Genomic DNA, 24,453 nt, shown 5'->3' with positions numbered 1-24,453 from the left:
GCGCTCAGCAGAGACCCGGTGATGACAGACACCCCAGCAAGGCAAAGGCAGTGTCATCATTGCAACGCTTGTGTTTTGGTTTTAAAAATGTAAATTCAGCTTTTTATGTCATATCCCAAGAGGGCTGTGGAAAATGGTGTCTCGTTTTCTTTCCATTAGCTTCTCTGGTATTCTCGTGGGGAGGACAGGGGAGTTAAACCCTTGAATGCTCTTTACTGGATGTTTCCACTGGTTTGCAGCTTAGTGTCAGTACTGTCTCCCCTTAAAAACACACTCAAGCCCACATAACGTTGTTGTAACGCTGGGTCTGTGACCAAAACTGTGGGCAGTTCTGAGTAGTGTTTATGTGCTCTCATCATGCAAAAGCTTTGTATGTGTTTATCTATGTTTAGCCGTGTTTGTTGTTTTTATGGACTGGGGGAGATAAAAAGCAGACCCTGTAATCCACCGAAATCCATGATGCAGTCAGATTTTGGTTGAAGCTTGGCCCTTAAACAGAGACCAAGTATATGGAGCAAACACACTGTAGCTTTTCAGTTGTTCTTTCTTAAATTCTGTGTGTTAAAGAACTTACTTAAATACTGTTGCATTTTTTCAGTTTTGCCGAGCATTTTGCTGTTAATTCCAGGGAAACAGGCTTTTTGAAACTTTCTGAAGTGTGCTCGTGGAAGGCAGCAGGTTATACGTTAAGTCCTTCTAGTTCGATATATTTTTTTGCAAGCTCTGTATTGTTCTGTAACTTGGAACATGGCGTTGCAAGAAGTAGATAAAACTTAAACAGCCTTTGCGTAACAGAGGCTGGAATGCACGGTGGACTTCACAGATTTTACAAAAAGACAGGGTTTATGAAACTGCTAACATTTCTAATATGTAAAGGGTCCAAACAAAGCCAGTGAAATCCCATCCTGAATTTTAGTGTCACCAGAGGCTTAAATCCAGTTTCTGCTTTACGCTGTAGTGGAATGCCCTGTAGATAGGGCAGTTGGTAATAAACTTTATTATTATGTTATAGATAAGCTTCCATTACGCTGCTTTTCTCACTAACTCTGTGCATTAACCATTTTGTCATTACTTTCCATATTCATTCTATTTAATTAGCCTCTTTTTTTTGTGGAAAATTTGAGCAAGGTTGAATGAAGCTAGATAAGCATCGGTTGGTGGAGTGAGGAATCTTTTGTTTCATTTTAAAACATGCTGATTTTTATTTTCCCATGTAGACAGATAAATTCCTCGGTTAGGTCTTTTCTGCTGAAACATTCAAAGCCACAGATCCTCTGTTTGAATGTGTTCTGCTTGTTCTCTTAATATATTTTCAAATTTAAGTATACTGAAGAGACTGAAGAACAAATTTAAAAAAACATCTCTAAATGATACATTAAGCACCCTTTTTATTTTTTACCGTTTTGCAACAATCTCTTCACTAGGTCTGATTTAAAAACAAATAGTGAAATGATTTGAAGAGACCAATGCAACTTTTTCTTTAAGAGATTCTGCCCAGGTTAATGATAAATTTGAATGTACTTGGTTTTACAAAGTTCATACTCCCCTCTCCTTGTTTCCTGTCCTTAGAGTCCATTCTAACTAGATTTTAAGTGAGGAGAAATGGAATGCCATGACACAATATTACTTAATATCACTATAGTAATAAGCTCATATGCATTTACCAAGCTTAAACCCTTATTGAGATACAGATAATGCAAGTGAGAAGGGTAATGTCTAAGCTTATCACAATGTTAAGCATGCTGAAGATTGGGGAGGTGGGGGAGGAAGTTAATGACTTATTTTTCTTATTCTCTTTACTGTTTCTTTCTGAACATGCATCTAGGAAGATAGTAAGAAGCCCCTCCATGGTATCACAGTATGAAATTAAAAAAATATATATTCAGGATGAGTAAGGCCTGGCTTGCATAATGTTTGTTTGTTGTTTTTTTTTTTTTTTTTAGGCTGAAGAAGCAGAGCGAGAAGAACGGAAAAAACTTGAGTCAAAAAGAGAGGAGGAAAGGCGGAAAGAAGAGGAGAGAATACGTCTTGAAGAAGAACGACAGGTGGGATTGGTTGTATTTATAGATGGAAATTTTGAACCAAGTTTGTCTTTGAGTTTGCTTCTATGCAAGTTCTGTGATCAGCAGAACTCCCTTTGGCTTTCATTACTATTGCATACATCTTTTATTTGTTTGGGGTTTTTTTTTTTGCTCCGTTTTGTTTGAATTACAGTAATACTCAGTTATTTCAACTGTAGATCCCAGCTTTGTTCCCCTGAGTGCTTGACAGAAGTGAAAACTGCTCCAAACATCAATACACACATGTAACAGCAAGCACCCGCCCACGGTCGAGTCTAGGACAAAATGCCACCCCAGCTCCTGGTAGCGGATCTGCTACTGCTGTATGCCATAGTGACAGATTGTTTGGGCAATTGGTTATGTTGGCAAACATCGCTGATAAAGCTGGCCCTTAGTTCGTCTGGGAGCTGTTTAAGTGCAGGCATATGAAGGAAGGAGTTGTACCTAGTTGCAAGAGAAATTTTGGGGGTTGCTCACTTGGTGTCTGGCAGGAAAAGTTTGGTTATCACAGAATCATAGAATAACGTGGTTGGAAGGGACCTCTGGAGGCCATCTGCTCGGTCCTCCTGCTCACACCCATCTCCAGTTAGAGCGGGTTGCTCAGGACCTCGTCCAGCCAAGCTCTGAGCATCTCCTAACGGAGGAGACTTCGCAACCCTGTTCCATTATGCTCATTAGTGCTGCCTGCGTGCCTGCCAGCTGTAACCAACAGGGCAGAAAGTGAAAGACATCAGCAACCGCTTTTGCAACTGTTGTGTAAAATTTTACGATTTTATTCTAATTATACAAATTTACATGTGCTTCACAATTAAAGATTTCTAAACTATACATGCGAATGTGTGTGTTAGGAGGAGCGACCCAGAAAAACAGGTACTGTGCAATTGAAATGCTTTTGTTGAATACTTTCATCACCGAAGGAGGCAAACTTATTTCAAAGCTGCTTTGTGTATTCTGGGCATCAGTGCTACTGGCTAAGAACTAGGAACGAGTTTCATGCTCTCTGGTGCTTGAGCGAGTTGTGCGGTAGCTTTGCAACGTGCTTCTGGAGGCAGGGACCAAAGCGTTCTGCACAACCCTCTGCTGACTAATTGCCGTCCCAGGGGAGCACAGCCCCCAGCTTTCAGTGTGAATTTTTTGGGATACTTAAATGTGCATGGAAATTTGCGTCTCTGGCTTGCAGCGAGCAGATTTACTTTAATTTGTTCTAATCGCAGGTTGTGTAAGTGGAGAGTGGTGCTGATAACATTTTAAAAGTGGAAAGGACAATTTTCCCTTTTCTCTGTTGGGGGCACGAAGGCAAGAGGAAGCAATTTTAAAAATTTTTTTCCATACATTACACACGCAGATTGTATCCATGAGACCTTTTGTAGAATGTACATTTACCTCTGGGGTTATCCCTGCCCCCCAAATCCTTTATCTTCTGAACTCTGTTGTTTCCTTTTCATCACTAGAAGGCTCCTGAATTTCAAAAACTGAAATGGATGAGGAGAATGTCAGTACTACAACATGAGGATGTGTAGCGTGGTCTGAGACTTTGACTTGTAAAGCAAGTTGAATAAACTTCCAGGGGACCAATTATTCCACAGCTGCGCTTCTGAGAAAGATGTACAAATTTAGAAGTACCTGGTAGTGGTCAAAGTGTGAACGCTGAGGTTGGATAACTGATCTCAGCTCGTCGGAGGCGCTCCTGTGCTTAGCCAAGCTGTTTCCTAACAGCAGAACTATCACCCCTGGCTTCCTGCGGATCCGTGTCTGCCGCTTTTCCCCTGCCCACACGCTTCAGTAGCACCGGCTTCTGCCTCGCGGTCCCTGCGACCACTCTGCTTTTCTCCTAAGCGTTGCCAGTTTCTCCCCCTCGTACTTCCAGCTCAGAAAGAGGTGAGACAAGCTCTGGCTGCCTCTAAGCACACGTCTGTTGCCCATCCTGCTTGCCAGGGGCTTGGCATACCGGGTAACTCAGGTGGCAGTTTCCCTCCAGTGGTGTATTCTTTTAAGTGTTTTGTCTCCACCCAGTTCCCTAATATATTTTTCCTAAGATTCTGGGAATTCCGTATCCTTGAAACCCTGACGAGTTGGTTGAAATGAACCAAAGGACTCCAGTACTCTGGGGGGAATTAGGAGGGCACACTGGCTGGACGCTAGCGTTGTTTAAATGTCACTTCCTTTAGAGGAGGCTAATGAACAGAATTTCAGTTCCTTCCAGAGTGGTAGCCAGCACGGCAGGTGAATTGCTAAGCAAATTGCAGTTGAACTTGGCCAACCTGCTCAAAAGGAGCTGTAGCCCAGGACAAAGACGTTGTTATCCTGTTGATTGCCTACAGGTTTGGCCTGGGGTTTAGCAGTGCAGCTGGCTAATCAGGACCAGTCAGGCATGGTTCAAAAGTTGAGTAGAAAATAAGAGTGAAATTCTAACTAGAGGTTTCTTCACACAGAAAGTGCTTATTAACATATTTAACTTCTTTTAACCCACTTCTGTTCAATTTAGGGCTGAGTAATTTATTTTGGTTGAATGAGGAAAATCTTATTTGTTTTTATTTTAGTTTTCAGTGTTCCTAGTAAAGTTTGCACTAAAACACTTCCATTTCGCAAGGCTCAGTGAAAAAGAGGAATATAAACTAGGCTTTGGCTTTTTTCTTTTATTTTTTAAATTTTGTGCTCAACAGCCCACAGGAGTACTGACTAGAATTTTGAAAATTGCTCAGATGCCTGAATCTAGCTTGCTATTCACTTTAGGCAATAACTTCCTTGGCTACTTAAATTCTGTAATTTTAACCTTTTATTGCTTGGTTCGTTTGTTTGTTTTTCCCAGTAGTCTTTATCAGGGCAGCAAGCCAACCCACCAGGCTACATCACAAACATTATTCTGCTACTCAGGGGAAAGTGTTTCCAATATTTTGTTTTTTGCTTGGGTCTAAGGTTGATAATCCATTACCCACTGAGCACTTTGAGCGTGGATCAAAGTGTCTGACAATATTTAATGTCCATCCTCAACTGTCTTCTGGTAATTTTTAGTCTCTGTCTTCATCCGAGTCTTCAACAGGAAACAACAATTCAAGACTTGTACATGTTTAGGCTGTGTTGCTCGAGTTCCTGCCTCAGTCAGCAGAGAAAGCAGTATTACAGGGAGCATGGTAATAACAAGACTTCAGTGTTTTAGTCTTGATTGGGTGATAGGAGGGGAAACAAATGGAACGAATAGATACTTGATTACTGTGCATGTAAGCATAGCCTGTCTTTATGATCATAAGGTCTTATCTTTCAAATCTTGTTACAGACTGATTGTATGATGTAAAAGATACTGCCTCTCTTCTAGGCCCCTATAAGCGATAAAGAGACCATTGGATTTATTGTGTGTTTTTATAGAATACATAGGATAAAATGTCATTTATACGTTCCTCCGGAGAAAGGGTTCTTCATTTCCACAAGTAACGTTTTGTCACGAGTAAGCCCTTGTGAACCACAGATGTGATGATACTATTCCCCCATGTAAGTTAGGAAATGGAAAGGCAAAATTATGAAAGGTAGCTCAAGTAGTGACCGATAGTCATGAGATAGAAACCAGAGGGTGGCTGCTTGTATGAGTTTTGGAGGCAGTTTGATTACTGACGTTTCTGTAGTTTATATAATCCCATAAGGCACAAGAAATTTCGAGTTTGTCGCTGAAGTTTGCCTGAGAAATGTTACGGTTGTCAGCTTCCGTTTTTTTTCCCTTCCTTTTCCAATACATCAGAGCATTTCTGCAGGTATGGTGACAGCGGCAAGTCCGCTAGTTCTTATTTCTTTCTTATGCACTACAGGAAAGGCATTAAGACCACTGATGAAGCCTTACTGCCTCCAGGAAAAGTAGTGACATAACTGCATGAATTGTTTATTGTTTCACTTGCTGCACATTCAAAGATTTGAACTCATAAAATTGGTGGCTATGCTTTATATAATTTCATTTTGAATAAATTTAATTAGTGTATTTACAAGAGAATTGAAGTGATTCTAGTCTCCAAACAAGTGCAGCCAGCTTTGTTAGCTAAATTTCAGCTGAACCTTTTTTTCAATCTCTCTCCCAAGAAGTGCTACCAAAACTGTGCGAACTTCTGTGAACGTTGAGATTTGCTTTGTGTAAAGGAGAGTTTCCTTTCAGTGTTCCAGCTACAGCCTTAAACTAATAGCTGGATCCTAGTCAACAGCAAGAGGCGATTCCTGCGCCATTAAATACCATCTAAAAGTTTGTCAGATGCTGAGGAGAGCCAAATAGATTCAGGAGGACAGAAAATCCTGTTGCAGTGTGCAGATCTTCTAGAAATTCCCCAGTGTTGATCTTTGATAAAGTCACTGGTACCGTTAACCCTTTTAGACACACACAACCCCCCCCAAGTATTTTGAGATATGGAGTCTAGTGGAAATAATAAATTCTTGAGTCAGATGAAAACCCACTTTGTTTTATAGGCAAACTGATATTTCTTTCTAATTTTTTGGGCAACCCTACACAGTGCTGTACAGGTGGGAACTGTGCCTTCAAGGGAGTTATGCGGGCTAAAATCTTGCATATTCTTGAGGAAAAATAACCCCCTGGTTCTATTTAAATGTATTTGTATGCACATATAAATAAAATGTGGTTGCCCCTTGGCTCCAGTGTTGCAAACCAGATAATATATTTTTAAATTCAAGTTTCCTTTCCAGTGTTCTGATGACCTGATTGGCTATGCATGTGAGGAAGGTCCTTTATAATTGGCATTTGCTTCAGCTCTGCTTTACCCTGGGGATTTCCCTTTCACTCTTGGAGTTTTTTAGTGGTGAGATGGTTTACCAACTGCCACCTTATCAATGAGAACGAACTTCCTCTGATGTTGCAAAACAGTGTCTTCATACAAAGCCTTGCAGATTGCTCACACAAGAGCTTTTTTTTTTTTTGTTTCCCTGTGCACAGGGATTTTTGTAGATTTTTACTCCCTCAGCCTCGCTTTGCCGTGCTAAGGAAACTGCTTGTGCAGACGCAGGGCTCGCAGTCATCGCTCTTCTCTACTGAAAAGCAGCGTTGAACGGGGCATGCTGCCTGCAAATCCATTGCAGAGCGGACTGCTCTCGAAACATAGCTTGATACAGGAGAGAAACTAGCAGTCCTCCAGCGAGCAAGCCTTTAACTGTTGTGAAATAAAAGGCTGTAGCAGGAGTGGGGACTGGTGTTCACTGTTATATTAAAATGAGGTCTGTATTGCTCAAGCACAGCTGTGCCTGGTTTCCAAACTAGGGCAATTTCATTGAGGCTTTCGGTTTTGCATTTAAGTGCCTAAATAAAAATGGTCTGGATCTTCAGAGCTACAGAAGTGGAGGATCAGCTAGTGATCCCAAAGGTCCTGTTGAAGCTTTTGAGAACTAAGACCCTCAAGTTTTGGCTCTTTGATTTGGTATTTGATCATGTAAGAATAGGCACCAAGTTTTAAAATGTCGATTGTTGAGTTATTTTATTATGTGTAGCATTACGTGAACATCGAGATTTGTGTGCCTCTCAAAAGAGCTTTTCATTATCTGTTTGGCATTTATATCCACTATTCATACATAAACAGTGCATTTCTGGAGGCTGAGGGGGACTACTGTGTAGTTTCAGTTTAAGCATCGGTTTTCAAGTGTGTATACTTTCCTGAAAATTAATTTCTCCTAAGGAAGTACAAGTTGAAAAGCTTGCAGAAAACTCATTCTACTCTGATCTGGAGGGGATGAGGACTGGTAAGAACACTTATTCTGTCTTTCTAAAGGTTTTTTTTTTTTTTTTTATTTTGTGTCTAAATAGTGGAGGGGGGGGAGGAATCCTAGAGATCCATCTGCTCTATGCCAAATTATATACTGTAAAGTCTCTTTTTGCTTCCTGTAGAACCTGCGCTAACAGCACGAAAACTGGATGTTATACAAGGCGGGTTTCTTTGGTCCATGAACCTCAAAGCATTTGGCATAGGAACCGGTATGCTTTTCCTCCTTCTGCATGTTAAGGAAACAGCCACAAACAGGGAACGACGGGTAGCAGGTAGTGGTTGAAGAGAGTCCAGTGCTTGCTCTGTCTTCCTCACTAGCAATGAGATCTCTTCCACTTAGCAGTCAAATAAGCTGCCTATAAATTATTTGTTTGTCAGCAAGTTGGTCCTTTATCTGATTTGGAGGAGAGATGGCACAGCGTGCAACTCGCAGTTTCCTCTCTGGGAAAGCTGCTTAGGCAAAGCTCTCAGAAAAGCTACTTACTCTGTAGGCCGATATCGCTTAGTCTCAGTGTCACCTTAAATGGGTTACTGCAATAAACGCTAGAAACGGTGGTTCAGTATCTTCTTGCTGGACAGTACTGTAAGGGTCCTCACCCTTTGCTAAAAATAGTAATGCATGATAAACCTTCAAAGGCTGTAATCTGTCAACCAGCCAGAACGGTGCGGTTACTCAAGCAGCATCCCAGGACTCCAGAGGGATTTGTGATCCCAAGAGTCAAGGTCTGCTTCCAGCTGTAAGTCTAAAAGAGTTTTCAAGATGCTGTGGGTTTCACCTGGTAAAAGATTGGGCTCTTGTGCAGTTGGCACGATTAATGTTTTGGATGTCATGGAAATAATCATTGTGATCAAGGTAAGAGGCGAACAGAAGGTAATGATCTGCAAGGAGCCTCACAGCAAATCCAGGCCCTCGGTGGGATGGAGGGAGGGCAGCGGAAGGACTGGGACCGGGTGCAGTGGGAAGTCAGTGCTGATCAGATCCAGTATAGGAAGGGGTAAGGTATAGGAATCCAGTATAGGAATGGGTGTTGAAAAGTGCCTTCCAGAGCGCTGGAGATCCACAGATCCATGAAGCTCTGGAAGCTCTTGGGTCTCTGCCACGCCAGCTGGCACATGAGACTCACAGCAAGCATGCAGAGGGAGAGTTGATCCAGCAGTGATAATGTGGACGTTTTGTCAGAAAAAAGGAGAGAAGGAAGACAGGTATGAGTGTTTGTTTTTGTTTTTGTTTTCCCCCAATAAAGACATGATCAAAGTGGGAGAGTTTGTTCTTCACATGCAGTATAGTAAACTGATCAAAAAGAAATCTTTACACTGTAGCCAGCCCCCAGTTTGGGTAACATTTAGTTGGGTGAGGAGAGATGTGAACCTGCTTCAAAAAAAGAAGAAGAAAAAAAAAAAAAAAAAAGCAGGCAGCTGAAGGTGAGCATCTGCAGTTACCAAATTTCCATGATGCTGGGATTTCCCCACCACCCCACCCATGGTTGGAGGGAGGTGGCCCAGCTATTATCTCTCCTCCCAGCCACATGCTTTACCACTTAACTCCACAGCAGTTAATGAGATCAGAATGGGGAGAGGCAAAGAAACCTGACGAACAAAGATGTGGGTTTTTTAAATTTGTATTTGAGCTGAGTGCCCCCTGTATGACTTGCATGAAGCACGTACTGGTCTCTGTTTCATTAGTAGATCCTGGGGTGCTGAGAATGTTTCTGTGTGTGGGTTATGCATACAGACAGACTGGTTTTTGTGGGAATGCAACCTGCCTGAATTTGACCCTGCACCTACCATGCAACTGCATGTGAAAGAAGAGTGCTAGCATGATGGTGGCAAAAAATAGCTGAAAATAAGTGTTAACAGACAGTCTGACTTTGCTAGGGTTCCCCCTGCTCAGCTTCCACTCCTGGTGCTGGTTGCTTCTCCCAGTGCAGTTATGCAAAGTCATTTCTCCTCTTGGCTTTGAACCAGTTTACAGATTGGCTAAATCCTTCTTTTTCTACAGATGATTGAATCATAGGTGAATTTAGACAGTGAAGCATGTGAGACTGTGCAGGAAGTGGCTGGGATTTTTAGTTATTAGATGAAAAGGCTTCTGGAAATATTTAGTGTTACGGAGGAGGCTACAACCACCAGAAACAGGAGGCTTTGAGGGCTGACGCTGTAGCTACCACAGCAGTGGCTCAGACCACCTGCAAAATGCCCTGCTGATTGTAGCATCAAAATCTGGGATCTGGAAAACAAACTCATGTTGGCTTTTAGGGAGACCGCAAAAGAGGGACTGGTAGCAGGGTGCTTTGCTGTGGTCTCACAGCAGAGATGCTTTTCTGCATATGTTGGAAATGGAAGTACTGATATTAATGTGCTGGTGTGCTGTAATAAAATTAAAGGTACCGTTCTTTGAGTAGGTAAGGAAGACAAGAACGAGTTGTCTTCATTTGTTAGACCTTCCAGAACCAGGAAAATATTTCTCAGTTATTGTTGCTCTCACTTGTAAACGGGACACTCTCTCCTAATTTTTCTTTTTTTTTTTAAGAACAATCTAGAAATTATTTGGCAGAGCAATTTTTAGGTTTTGTGATTATTTTTTTTTCCCTCATTTCAAATCCTGTTGAATTACCAGCTCTGTAATAGACCAAGGGAAGAACTTTATTCCTGTATTTCCAGGATCAAGATCAAATTTAATGCACTTAGAAGAAAAGAACAATTGCTGTCACTTCCAAATGAAATACAGTTATGTGGCTCTTGGCACCTGTAGCGCTTATCAGGAAAAAATCTACTGTTGGGCTTTTGCTAATAATCGTGATGGTGATGAATGACCCAGAAAATGGTCTTGTTTTGTCTCAAGAGCTTCCTCAGATCTGTAGTTTCTTCATGTGATAGCGGTTTAAAAAATGATTCTGACTTTGCACATACAGTAAGATCCTTTCGGTCCTGTTTTTCTCATACTTGTATGTTGGTAGCATGCCCTCTCGTGACTTTCTGGGAGTTTGATTAAATACAATGGGAACCAAATACACTTTCTCTTCAGTTTTTTTTGAAGGGCAACCCTCCCATGACCATTTCTGGTATCTTGCTGGTTTTGGCCATACGTGGCATCTTTTTTAAGATGGACATTTTTCAATATACTTAATTACCTGTTCCTGTCTCTTCCTGTTTTAATGGAACAAGTGTTTGCTTTCCAGCCATTTAAGGAAGCAATTACCATATTAGTGTCAAAGATGTAGCATGGCAAGCATTTAGAAATCAATATAGTTGTTCTTCAAGAGATCAATTCCTGTGCTAATAGTAAAGGAATGCCCAGAGATTGTCACTGAAATCTGAAGAACTCCTCTTTCACAGTTTTACTCAAGCCTTTGCAATGTGATAGCAACCAGAGGCCAGTCAAATTGGACCCTCACTGTGCCAGGTGCTGTACAAACATAGATTTCTCTGTGGAAGAAACCATTGTGTAAGGAAACATTTTTTTTCTGTGTGAAGTTACATGTGTAAAGTGTGTTGGAGAAAAACAAAACAAATTTTAGTAGAAAATCTTGGAAAACTGCAAATTGATGAGGTCCCAGTAGAAACCTGTTCTTATTTGAAGCATTTTTTTAAGTAATCTATCACATTCCAAAACTTTTAATCGCAGTTTTGCTGTGTGAATGTGGGACTATTCTACATTACCTAGCGTGCATCACCATTTCACTGGTGTTGGGCTTGGAGTTTCCTGGCTTGGCAGCATTATTTTTTCTTTAAGACTTTAACATTTCTTTCAGTGTAAGTAACTGGAAGTATTTTTATTGCAAATAACTAAAAGCAGAGCCTGTAGGTTTTGGCTAACAATAAAACACGTGAAAAAAAACTTTTTAATACAATCATACCTTGTCTCCTATGCCTAAAATACTTTATACAGTTCTTTACGTTCCATGTAGACATAGTTTGCTTGTATGTCCTAAGAAAGAGATTTTACTTGAAACTCTTTGGCAGGCCAGCTTCTTCTGAGACACAGATGGACACCAGGGTAACTCCCCTATTCTTTGTGATCACTCCCAGTGTACACTGGTGCGTGTCAGAGCAGAATTGGGGCCAGCTACTGAAAATGTGGATGTTGCATCGAAGTACAGTTAGGGGCAGGGACTTCCTGTCACGGGATCTGCAGAAGAAACATATTCATGCAAATTAAGAAAGCAGGTTGCTATATAAGAGTGGTTTTCTCCCCTGTGTCAGATCTGTTAAGAACCAGCCTAGGCATATTGTGTGCGGGCTTACGCTACCATGTGAGATGGTTACTACCCTAAGGGTGGCTTCTGAAATGAATGATGCCAGCAAGGGAGAACTTTAGACTCATTTTAGAAACTTTTTATCTGCTGTCTGTCCTCGTAAAACCAGACTGCAGATAAAGAAGATGCTCCTTTACTTAAAACTAAACCTGATTTGGGGAGGAGCAAACTGACCACTTGTCATCTTTTCTGTTCAGGAAGAGGAAAAAAGGAAGGCAAAGGAAGAAGAGGAGAAGAGAGAGTATGAAGAGTACCTGAAGCTGAAGGAGAGTTTTGTAGTTGAAGAGGAAGGGGTTGAAGAATCAATGACAGAGGAAGAGGTATGTATGTTAGGCTGTTACTGCAGTTTCCTTTCTCTTTGTTAAACTCAGGTTGCCCTTACTGCATTCTGTCTCATGTAAAATGAACTTGAAAGTAGGAGTCAGACAAATGTTTTTGCTTGTAAAAACTAAATTGTGTATATGGCACATGTTAACCTGGAGTATTTCCTGTGGAATGCTACAGTCCCTCATTCCAGACTCCTACAAGTTAGTTTAGAGTGCTAAGGCAAATGCATATCGCTGGAAATGAGTTCTCCCTTAACGTAAGGACTGAAATAAAACTCATCCTGGAAGTCAGATACTCTTTTACTGTCGTCAGCTTTGCTCTACCCATAACCAGTGGGCCAGATGAAAGCAAGGCTAAATATGGAGTTTGGTAGTGCCCACATATCTTGGGAGGAATTGCTTGGTTTTGGTTTTATTTTCTAGACCAACGGAGCTGCTGTGAAATCAAATGAAAAACCAAGCCCTTGTCTTAAAAGGCTTCTGTTAAGAGAATTCACAGGACGCAACCTAGGTGCTTGTGGGTTGTACGCTGGAAAACTGTACATTCAGTGTGGCAAATGATTGCTGTGGTTGATAGCATTTCAAACGCTGCACAGCATTCTAGCGTGCTCCTCCTGTGGCTGCCTGCAGACGCGCTGCTGGGGATGGTGGTTGAAATGTGAGACTTGACATAATCGCAGCAAACTTGAAAAAGTTCCACTGTTGTGGGAGGCAGTGTTCTTATTCTGTCTGCTGAAAACCTGTTAGACTCATTTTAATTGCTGTCAAACGCTGAAGTTGCTCTTGGGTTGAGGCTGCCAAATTTGAGCTGTCCGATGCATTTCATGATAAGTATTTTTTTCAGAGCCATGTGTGCATTTGCTCCTCTGCTAAAGCGACCCTGTTGAATTGAATGGATTTGCCCTTAGCGTGACTGAGAGTGGCTTTGGGCTGAGGAGCTGGTAGTGAGTCAGTACCGCTTCACAAGTTCTCACTACGGACCCCTTCCCATTGAGATAAATTCCTCCGTCGTGCCGGTGTTAACACCAAGAGAAGTTGTAGCTGGTGATGGGGAATTTCCCAAGATGCAGAGAACAGCGAAATGCATACTTTCTGTTGAAAGTTTGTTCAAAAATGTGTGCCTGTCCTGTTAGAAGACCAGATTGTAGCTAAATATTAAATTGTTCCACTTTAGATACCCTTTAAAGCTAGAACGTGTTCATTGTCTGTGTTTCTACAGCTGCCCATCAAGGAGAAATTTGTCTTTCTGTATGTAGGAACAGAGAAGGGTGTTCCTCACTCAAAAGAGCTTGGCAGGCAGTTGAGGGTGCCTGGATCTCAACATAAGATATCTTTGGTAGGAGTGGGGAGGTAGCACTTTAATAGTAGGCGATTTGAAAGTCATCTTCAGAAACAAGCACAGGTGCGTAGCTATTTGGAGACGCCAGCCTTGCGGAGACGGCAAGCCACCCTTCTGCCCTGTGGTGGATAACCTACTGAAGCGTTTTGCTATCCTGTTACGATAGGTGACTGCCGCGTGTTGTTGAGGCTAGCGTGCTGAAACTCATGCTGAAAATTAAGGTCCTGAGTCCAGAGCTAAGCAGTTAATTAAGGCTGATTGATTTCCAGGGTTGCAGAGTCACTTGATCTCCAGTTAACTTAAATGCGCATTGTTCACGTTGCCTTTGAAAACTGAGCTGCTTATATTAAAATGCCGGATTTCAGGTGCGTAGCTTTGAAAATGGCTTGAGCTTCCACATGTGTTGCGCAGCTGCGTGCCGCACTTGACCATCTGCGTGAGCTGTCTCCTGAATCGCTTTGTACTTTACCTCTGTACAAAACGTCCTCAGTGTGTATATGTAACTTAATACACAAGGCACAGACTCACCCAGATGTGGTTATTTCAGGGTATGTATGAGGTGAAGAATAAAAGATTCAAAGATTTCCTTTCAGAAAACACTTAAACACAAATTGTACTTGAGCCATATTCTGTCTTAGAAAATACCTACCGTAAATTCCTAGTTAAGATTAAATCTAGATATTTTTTTTTTCCAGTTCAAAATCTCCCTCAGTGTGTATGTTTAAAACTTTGGAAGTATGCAAGCTTTTATAATGTTTGTTCTCAGCAAGTTTGTGATGCATTTAAAGTTCCTGAGTTTAAAATAACAATTGTTTTCCTTGCTGTATCCAGTCTCGCAGCTTCCTAATGGAATTTCTCGAATACGTTAAGGTAAGCTACCATTGGTCTTTCTCCTCCTTCCATACTTGTTAGATTGTGTAAAATATCTTTGTCAAAGAGCTGAGTTGCAGAAAGAAGGGAAATCTCTAATTCCTCTTTGATTTACTCAAATATTCAACAAGTAACAAAAATGATGCCTTAGATAAAGTCTGCATTATTTACTTAACCATGCATGAGCATTGTTAAAATGGTTTGTAATTACAGGCGTGTTGGCTTTTTGGGGCGGGATTGTAGCTCTTGCCCTCTTTCATAAGGACAGGCGTTATAAACTCTGCACCTGGTGGATCACCTCAGAGTTTATGAACAGCAATGTTTGCTGCTGATTGGGATTTGGGGCATTCAGGCTTTTTGTGTGTGGACATCGGCTACTGATTTAGAAAACAGTCCCTACATCTCAGCTCAGCATGGGTGAGACGTGCTGTGCCAGCGTGGGGCCTGCCGTGCAGGATGCGTTTGTGTCTGAAACACTGGCAGTGTAAGGCTCAATCCAGCTTTTCATGCGATTTCTTTTCTTGGTTTTATCCGTGCAATTTGCAACGTTGTCTTCATGTTTGGAAGGGATATTTAAGGAGAAGGTCGCTTGTTTTTAACAGGGTGTGTTAGTCTCCCTTTCATCATATTGTATGGATGGTTACTTAAAACCTGTGGCGTGTTCATGAGGATTTCCACTTTTGATCTGTAAGGACAAATGCTTCTTTCTCCACTATTGGTATATGAAAGATCAAATGCATTTTTCTACTCTTGCTCTAGCAATGTTATGCAAATCTTTTGTCCTAATGAATCCCATTCCTCCTTCACTGGAAACTGGACTCTTATCAGAGAATGTATGGCATGTGTGTGAAAGGCTTCATTAGTAAGCAAATCACTTGTACACTCAGTGAAGTCCTCATCATTGTGTTCATCCAGAATCTCGCACTCTGGGCCAGTTTTACACGTCCGTTACCCCAGCAAAAACCCGGAGTTGCAAACAGATTTGTCTCATGGGTAACTCTCCTCACAAAGTTAATTCGAGTGATTGCCCTGCAAGTCAGAGCAACGGCTCGATCGTTGTGGAGTCGCTGCAACGCTGCGGTGCAAGCATCTTTTGCTGCCCTGCTCTCTGCCTCCTGCGTCACTGCCACTTCTGGTGCCGTATCCCATTGCCATCAGGCCACAGCGAGAGAGGCTGCTAGGTTTGCATCTGCCAAGTGCTTTCGGATCAACGGGATCTCTGGGGGGAGTTTGGAAATGTCTAAGCTAGGAGCACTCGGAGCTAGGACTTGGCTTCATTGCTGCAGCCCCTGCTCAGTAACCAAGTCCCCAGCGTAAGCCAGTCAGCTCTGAGCAGAAGCGCTGCCAAAAGCGGATGGGACAGCTGAGAATAGATTGGAAAAGCTATGGGTGACATGTTTAAAGAGCCTAAGTAAAACCATGGAGCGACGATGGCACATTTCATTTTGCAGCCATGCAGCGATTTTGATATTCTGTTCTCCTCAGAAGGCAGAGAGCTTTCTTTGAAAGGGAGGGGAGCTTTGAAATGTCCATGTCTGTTAAGACCACCCTCCGTTTCAATTACTAACTGTGGAAATGGCCTACGTGGTACGGTGTGATCCCAGTTCACCCATTCCCAAGGCTTTCAAGATACTGCCAAGCTGTGCATTAAGGAAAACGTGCTGTTCTTTATTGATCCACAAGCTGCTCTAGGATAACAGTAGGTAGAACAATAGGATATTTCAGTGTCCCTTGGGATCTTCCACTAAAGCTGGGAGGGTTTCCAAGGGATAACGCAGTAGGGTCTGATTCTGCACGTTGCCTTGGTGGTTGTGATGGATGGAAGAGATTAGTCACAAACTCTCAGTTCAGTGTTTAAGCGTGTATGTATAGTTTTATATTAGTCACTTCTACTTGACGTCAGAGAAATTAAGCACGGGCTGAAAACCTAATTCAGAAGGGCTTCGACACCTGACTTCCTATGTAGAGATGAGTTGCAGAACTGGGGCATTGCTTTCTTTTACAAGTTTTAGTTTGGATTTTTTTTTTTTTAAAATCTTGAAAGTATGCTTAATATATAGATTACGTATAGCCCTTATCTTCTGTTCTAGTCACAGAAACCATTGACTTACATCAAGAAGCAGTGCTAAGCTGCTAGTAGCTGTCTGAAAAACTTACAAATTAAAAGAGCGATTGGCATTCTAAAACATAAAATTTAATTTAGGTGAATAACTTATTTTACTGGTATAACTGGCTGGAGGTAGCTCACCCCATGCTTTGTTCCTAAGGGTGTTTGAAATAAAATGCAGCCTCTTTTCTTCAGCTCTGCCTTGTGGGATTGTTCTAAATGTTTTGTTTTGGTTTTTTGGTTTTTTTTTTTTCTCAAAGGCAGCAAAGGGATCGACACCCCCCGATTCTGCTTTTCTGAAAGCTGAGCATCTCCCTTCCTTTGGGGCTTTCACAGTAGCCCCTCAGCCTCAGTCTGTCTGCTGCAATATCACCACCTCACATAGAACCATAGAATCATTAAGGTTGGAAAAGACCCTTAAGATCATCGAGTCCAACCGTTAACGCAGCACTGCCAAGCCCACCACTAAACCATGTCCTCAAGCACCACATCTCCCCGGCTTTTAAATCCCTCCAGGGATGGGGACTCAGCCCCTGCCCTGGGCAGCCTGGGCCAGGGCCTGACAGCCCTTTGGGGGAAGAAGTTTTTCCCAATACCCAACCCAAACCTGCCCTGGCGCAGCTTGAGGCCGTTCCCTCTCGTCCCATCGCTTGTTCCTGGGGAGCAGAGACCGACCCCCCTGGCTCCAGCCTCCTTTCAGGCCGTTGCAGAGAGCGATGAGGGCTCCCCTCAGCCTCCTCTCCTCCAGACCAAACTAAACCAAACCCTCACACCTCAGGCTGCGGCGTTGCCTCTGCTGCAGTCGCCATCCTGTGCCTTCGCTTCTTGCAGCGGCCGGTCCTTAGGTCACGGACGTGACCGCTCTGCTCTCAGAGGAGCAGAATAACCAGTTCTTAATGGGAGCCTTATGGTTTTACTCAGCAGGGCTGTAGCTGCACAACTCGCCTTACAAACCAACTCTGTGGGCACTCTGAGCACTTTAAAAAGTTAATAATTAAGTGGGCAGAGGTTACAGAGTGGCTGAGCAGTTCCCTTGCTGTGGAGCGCTGGCTCCGTTGGCCCAGGGAAATACGAGCCTGCGCTTTGCCCATCAAACTGTTCTCACCCGGCTTGACAGTGTATCGTTGAATGCATCTGAATTGCAGCCAGTGAACTGAAACAGCAAACTACATTTGAAAGGGATAGCGAAGGACTTGGAGGCTTTACCCCTTCTTTTTTTTTCTTTTCCAGAAAAGTGACGCTTACAAGATAAGGGGAAAAAAAAAAAAATCCTACTTGTCTTAATCCTGAGAGCTCTTGCTCTGTTTCATCCCTTGCTGAGGACAGCAGCAGAATCATACCTAAAATTGAATGAATTCAGTAAAATGTGGATGTGCATATGTAGCTCTATGAAAGTTAAGCCTGTCTCTAAAATGTGAAGCATGCGGTGAAATGTTTTGTTTGCTTGGGACCTCACAATGTCGTTATATTTCAGAGTGTGTGTGGGGAGTGCATCCTAATCACCCCCCACCCTCAGGGCTCTTGTTCACAGCAGGATCTATCTTGGAAAGCTTCCACTAACTAAACTTGGTCATTGAGAGTGAATATCTCTCAGTGAAGGTTTAAATCCTGGTTTTCTTGTTTATGTGGCTTTGCACCCCCCCGTCCCCCCCCATCCTTTTAAAAGAAGATGTGACGAATCTTGGCAGTTCCCAGCTCTGAGAACTGAATTCCATGGACTGGTTCCAGTTCCATGCGTTCAGTCCATGGTATTCAGTTCTCTAGCTTGGCTGCATCGAACTTCACAACTACTAAGTCCGTGTGTGGCTTTTTTTTGTCTGATTTTTATTAATGAAAAAGATTCACCTATTTCAGCCTTTCTTTATTTCTTCAGTGTCCTTCCAGCGTACTTTCAAGATCAGAAACAAATGGGTTTATCGTTTGAAGTATTGCATCTGATAATGTAAATGTAGCTCTTGTGGCCGTACATATATGGCTCTTAGGAATGTAGTCCAGAATGTTATGAACAGTTTTCCAAAGTTTTATATTTTCCAAATTCCTTGTAAACAGTGCATCCTTCTACTGTATCTAAACAGATGAGTTTCTAAAACTTTTGCAGATAAGAAAACAGGAACCAAGTAGCTCCAGATGAGTGCACCAGGTGTTTTCTCTGTAATTCTCTGGAGCTACAGAGAAGCATAAAACCAGATGTGAGCAGCGGTGACTGCGTCCTGACTGAGAAAGGCTGCAGTAAGAATCTCTTTCAAAAGCAAACTGAAAATTTGCAGTTCCTGCTTCTGCCTTCATTCTCAGAGATCATCGCGCTGCCTGCGCAGGAGTGCACTAGCAGTACACTGACAATTTTAATAAGGTGTTCACTTGCTTAGGAGGATTATTATGGCATTAATATGACGTGAGGAAAACAGACTAAAGCACTTAATGCTGCCGGTCTTGTCTGGATTTTTCTGTATGCGCTGGTATATACCAGTGATCATTTTAAAATGTACTTTGAAGCATCTCTCAAACAAAAAGGGACCTTGCTAAAGCATACTGGAAATTAAAGGCAGCAGTTGAGAAACTCAGGTGGCAGGGAGAGCAAGCCATGGCTGTTTATTGTGCTTGTGCTCATCCTGTCCTCCTGTAAGGAACCTGTAAGGAAAGGTTCAGAATGAACGCTGGCAAATGTATTTGAGTCTTCGCTGAAGTGGGTCAGAGCATCCAGTCTTTCCACAGAGCAGAGTGGTTTAAGTCACCTGAATTAGAGTTTTTCGTCAGAGAAGAGTGCTTACTAGGAAAGGTTAGTTAGAACGGCAGATTCTACTTTGTCTGTTCAATAAATTTTTTATTTGAAAGAAAGAAATATGCTTAACCCTCTGATTCATCCGCTGCATTTAACTCTTGTTTGTTTCTGTAGAAAACAAAGGTAATCCAGCTGGAGGACTTGGCTTCACATTTGGGCCTAAGAACACAGGTAAGTACTGCCTTTTGAGGTGCAAGGGCAAGCAAAGAGTTTAAAAGGACAGGAGAGAAAGTTGGTAGATAAGGGTAACACATATGCAAGTGTCTCAGCATTACTGAAAATGCCTGGATTTTGGTGAAGTTCAGCAAAATCAGCCCTAAAAATGTGGCCATTCACCAAAGTACCGTCCAGCTGGTGAAGGATTGTTGGCTTACAAGATTGTTTCAGTGGAAAGTGCTCGGTCTGCCTCTTGCACAGCTGCCTGTTGGCTAATGGATCCTATAGTGTTTGCAAATCTAGCAGTAGAGCAATTCAGGGTACTTGAGAATCAAAAGCAGAGCTAGAAGCAAATTCAGACACTGCCTGCATAATTGGACAATGTTGTTGTGTTTGCACACAATCCATAGATGAGGTGTTTTGCTCCAATTGCGTGTGTATTCTTAGAACATTCAGGAACTCTGGAACAGAACAGACTATTTCAGTTGGAAGGGACCTACGACGACCGTCTCGTCCAGCTGCCTGACCCCTTCAGGGCTGACCAAGAGTTAAAGCGTGTTGTCGAGGGCATTGACCAAATGCCTCTTCAACACTGACAGGCTTGGGCCATCGACCGCCTCTCTAGGAAGCCTGTCCCAGTGTTTGACCACCCTAATTTTTATCTTCTTGTGCATTACTTAAGAATATTGTCCCTCTCAGCACCATATAAGCCTGTCAAAGTGAGCTCATGGTGTGATATCTGTCCTTTTTTTTTTTTTTTTTTTTCCTCCTCTGTCCTCTTTCTGTTCTCTAAACATTTTATGTTTTGACTCTGAAGAATAGTTGTGGCTTTTTTTATTTTAATTTGAGCACATTTGACATCTGTTTCTAAATGACCAATGTTTTCTATTGTTCTGTACCTCATCTGATCTTGGGGTGCCCCTTCACAGCAGCTTCCACTGCTGTAAGCCCAGGCTGCTGTGCCCCTGCCTCGCTCTTACACCAGAACTTCATTTAAGCATGCAGGGAGCCAGGTAAGGGAATTCATCTGGTTGAAATCTAAATTATAACTTGCTTCTGCAGTCACATAAAGGCGAAAAAGGGAGAGAGGCAGAACTGTGGAAAACAGGGCTTAGACACTAGTTTACGGTGTAGTGGAACTGCATGCTTGGAGTAACTATAGAGTTAACCCAGCGATAAGTTCAACAAGTTATTCTTTGGATTGGTAACAGAGGTTTCCTCTTAAATGGAGGAGGAAAAAAAAATAGAAAAAGCTCTGGAATGTATTAAGTGTAGCCAGGTTCTTGGAGAAGTACCTCGGTGTACTTCACTGCGTGTTGCGTTGGCACTATACAGCCTTTCCCTGGGAAGATGTGTGTAACCACCCCCCTTCCATCAAACCGACAGCTAACTTGGCGATTAAAGGCTCTGTTGGGGATAGGGAAGTTATTTGGACGCCCCAAAATGCAGAAGCTCACTTCATCCTTCTAAGACCAAAGGGCTTACTGCAGCTGTCTGTGTGGAAGTACTGATGTGTATCCTTCACTGAAGTCTTGAACGCTGAGGAATTAAACATAAGCCTCCATCTGTAGTTTATCTGAACATGTGAAATGTTTTTTGCTTTCCTCTTAATCAGTTTGTTATTCCTTTTTCCCTTCTGAACAGGATGCAATTAACAGAATCCAGGACCTGATGGCAGATGGCACTCTAACAGGTGACAGCCAAAACACAAAGGGGACTTTATTTTAGCTGGTGAATAGGTGGTGCAGAAAATCTCTTAACTGTTGTAGAGAGAGGCTGCCAGTGTCGTTTCTGTTTTAAACTGTAGAAGATCCTAGTCGTACTTGATAAATAGATATTTTTATTATCCCTGCTTCAGCTGCCGTGAAACTACGGCTTAAAGCGCTATGGGATGTGATTGCTCCTATGATACGTTATACAGAGGCGGGGGGTGAATGTCCCCAACCGCTCAGGAACCAGCACAAGGTTCTCCCTGTTGATTGAGCCCTGCCGAAGGCCTTCAGGGGTTGCTGAGCAGCCAGCTGCAAATGATGTCTTCCAAAATCTGAATTTGAAACTCACTGGGATGTTTTGGGGTAGTTTGCAAGCCTGTTTTAAAGGTGCTGTGGCTAAAGCCGGTACCGGGGCACGGCACGCTGTGGGGGAAGCAAACATCCAGAGCACTCCAGGATGCTGTAGGAAGTGAAGTGCTTGTTCCTGGCCGTGTACTCACGCGATCAAAGTTGGAATGTAAGCAGAGACTGAGCATGTGGGCAGCTCCCTGTCTGAACACGTCTGGCTTACTGCTGGGCAGTCTTTTTCTTTCCGAGGATGAAGTAGGGGAAGGTGCCAATGCAAACATTTACCGACTTGATATTGTGGTTATGGCTGGGAAACAACTGTCTTGGTGTGTACATGTAGATACCCATCTGAGGGACCGAAAAGTGCTCTGAATCAAAGCGTAAGGATGTGTACTGTCCTGGCTGTGTCCGTGGCCTAAAAGGCAGGCCAGTGAGGCTCTCTGCCTTGCATTCGGTCCTGTAACGCGTCAAGAACAGAGAGGTCTATTCTCACTCTTGATGGAGCAACCGAAATACGGAAATTGAGCTTCATTCCCTGTTAGAGGGTGAGTTGGAATGGCTGAGCTGGGCCCCGCGGGGTCTCCGAGTCACCTCCTGGGCCCTCCTGCCGCTCTGCCTTTCTCTGCCAGCTGCCCGGGCCCAGAACATCAGCCCCAAAACTATACACCTGAAGTAGCTGCTGTGGTACTGCCGCCTCGCTGCGTACATTGAAAAGAGTGTGTTACTTTGCTACAAAATTAGTCTTACCAAGGCACTCGGGTATTGTCATAGCCCTGCTCAAAGAGCCAAGAGTAGAGAGGAGATAAAAGCCTGACTGCTGGCACGTTGTTCTGCCTGCCCTAGATATGAAATGCAGCCTCAGCAGGTTGAACATCCCTTCCAAAAGAAGTGACTGATGTCTGTTGGGAAGTGAGAGGAGCCAAAGTGCTGACTTCAAGGTCCGTCCTTTCCCCCCGTAGGTGTGATTGATGATAGAGGAAAGTTCATCTACATCACTCCAGAGGAGATGGCTGCCGTGGCTCAGTACATCAAACAGAGAGGACGAGTCTCCATCGCGGAGCTGGCCCAAGCAAGCAATTCCCTGATCAACCTCCAGCCTGACAGCCGAGCTGTTGCTCCAACTGTGGCGTGAGAAAAATACAGCAGGAGTTTAACCTTTTAACGAATAAGCCACGTAATTAAAAACAAACAAGAACCCCTCCAGTCCATTCACGGTGCTTGAAGATAGGATGCTCATTTTAAGCGTCAGCTGCAAGACTTGATCAAAAGTTTTGCTTTCTTTTTATAGAGCTAGTATAAAATAGGACAGTCGTTTGTACACCAGAGGCTGGCCAAGAACCTGGGGCTAAAACACTCTGATGCACCTGCACCCCAGAAATACCAGTAATTTTTACATTATCTTGGCAGCCAGTCTCATGTGACTATACCCAGACTTTTTATTTTTTCCAGATTCTGATGTCTGTATCAAATATATTTGGGTTTGATTGCATTCAGAATTCTCCAGGCTTGCTCTGCACTTACGGAGCTGCGTAACTTTGTGGCAATGACATGTCCAGCCCGGAAGAGTAGGTGTGTAGGGGTGAGGTTTGCAAAATTTGTCTTCTGTAGCACCATTGGAAGGACAGAGTAAAAAAACTACTGCAAGCGTGTCTCTGTTCTTACTGAAATATATACTGAAACTCTAGAAAGAGCGCTTGCTACGTTGTGAGAACTTCCAGAGGTTATTTCAGAAAACCTTTGCTATAGAAATACGTTTTGCTTGGTTTATATCACGTAAAAAGTTCACTCGCAGCCAAGCTGCGTTATTTTTCTGTAGCCAAGAGACCAGAAACACCTCTGGGGAAAGGCTAACTCACCTCATTTATCGTGCAGGCCAATTCTGCTGATATCAACCAGATTCTGGTGATTCATCCTTTGAAGTAAGAGCCAGCTCAGTGTGTCTGAAGGCCTCGGACACCCCCGCCCCATGGCCTTTGTGTTCTGCATGGTTTGGTTTTTTTGAAAATAAAAAATTCAGGCAGTATGAGTCATGCAATTAAGTACAAGTAAATGATTATTAATACATTAATTGTAGGGGTCAGTAGATTTCCTGCATAAGAATATTTATTTTTTTAATAGCCTAATTGACGCTTTGTTAATTCTCCTTTCTGAAATCAACAGAATCTATGTGGATATACGGTAATTGGGGAGGGCAGGAGGGGCTGGGTTCGTCTCTGCCCAACTCGGAGGTAACTTGAGGAGACAAAAAGCTGCGTTATCAGTGAGATGAGATAGCAATAAAACAACGGAAGGCAGCATCTTTTCTTTTTAATCTCTGTGCTGCTGCCGAGGGTGACACTCTGCAGGAGTGCCGGCTTCCAGCGCAGCACCCCACGGGGATGGGAACGGTCGGTACGTCGTTACCGTGTGCCACAACGATGACCAGCAAAAAGAGATCGAGGCTTGTAAAGTCTCTTAACAATTCAAAATTTGATTTTGCCATGATTTTTTTTGTTCTGTCCTGAACTCTTCTTTTAATAAAATAAACAATATTGAAAGAATTGCAGATAGTTGTATGTGAGAGATCTTTTTTTAACGTGTTAAAGGATTTTATGAGATAAAGGAGGCAGCCAGTGATGCCATAGGCTCCAGCGCGCCAGCCAAAGACCAGAGGTATTCCACAAAATCATTTTCTGTGGATGTAACAAATACCACCACATCCCCTGTGCAGTGCAAGCCTGTGCAGTCTGCTTTTACACGCTTCTGTATCTCAGCTCAGC

The 24,453-nt window shown here is 42.9% G+C and overlaps 1 protein-coding gene across 4 annotated transcripts in view; it reads left to right on the top strand.

The window, feature by feature from the left end:
* The window catches only part of DDRGK1 (DDRGK domain containing 1), a 40,796-nt gene extending 16,557 nt beyond the window's left edge, over positions 1-24,239 (top strand). For 2 of the 4 annotated variants that reach the window (XM_082315873.1, XM_082315872.1), the window contains 6 exons: positions 1,944-2,045; positions 12,255-12,377; positions 14,554-14,592; positions 19,593-19,649; positions 21,279-21,327; positions 22,654-24,239. In XM_082315873.1, the coding sequence (XP_082171999.1) occupies positions 1,944-2,045; positions 12,255-12,377; positions 14,554-14,592; positions 19,593-19,649; positions 21,279-21,327; positions 22,654-22,826 (543 nt within the window). In that variant the 3' untranslated portion in view covers positions 22,827-24,239. Of the gene's footprint in view, positions 1-1,943; positions 2,046-12,254; positions 12,378-13,991; positions 14,082-14,553; positions 14,593-19,592; positions 19,650-20,563; positions 21,240-21,278; positions 21,328-22,653 lie in introns of those variants that run through there. The other 2 variants (XM_082315874.1, XM_082315875.1) reach the window with 2 other exon arrangements.
* The last annotated feature ends 214 nt before the right edge of the window (positions 24,240-24,453 follow it).

The sequence above is a fragment of the Platalea leucorodia genome (assembly GCF_965183815.1).
Source record: "Platalea leucorodia genome assembly, chromosome: 6".
Taxonomy (NCBI): Eukaryota; Metazoa; Chordata; class Aves; order Pelecaniformes; family Threskiornithidae; genus Platalea; species Platalea leucorodia.
This window is presented reverse-complemented; position numbering and strand designations above follow the sequence as displayed.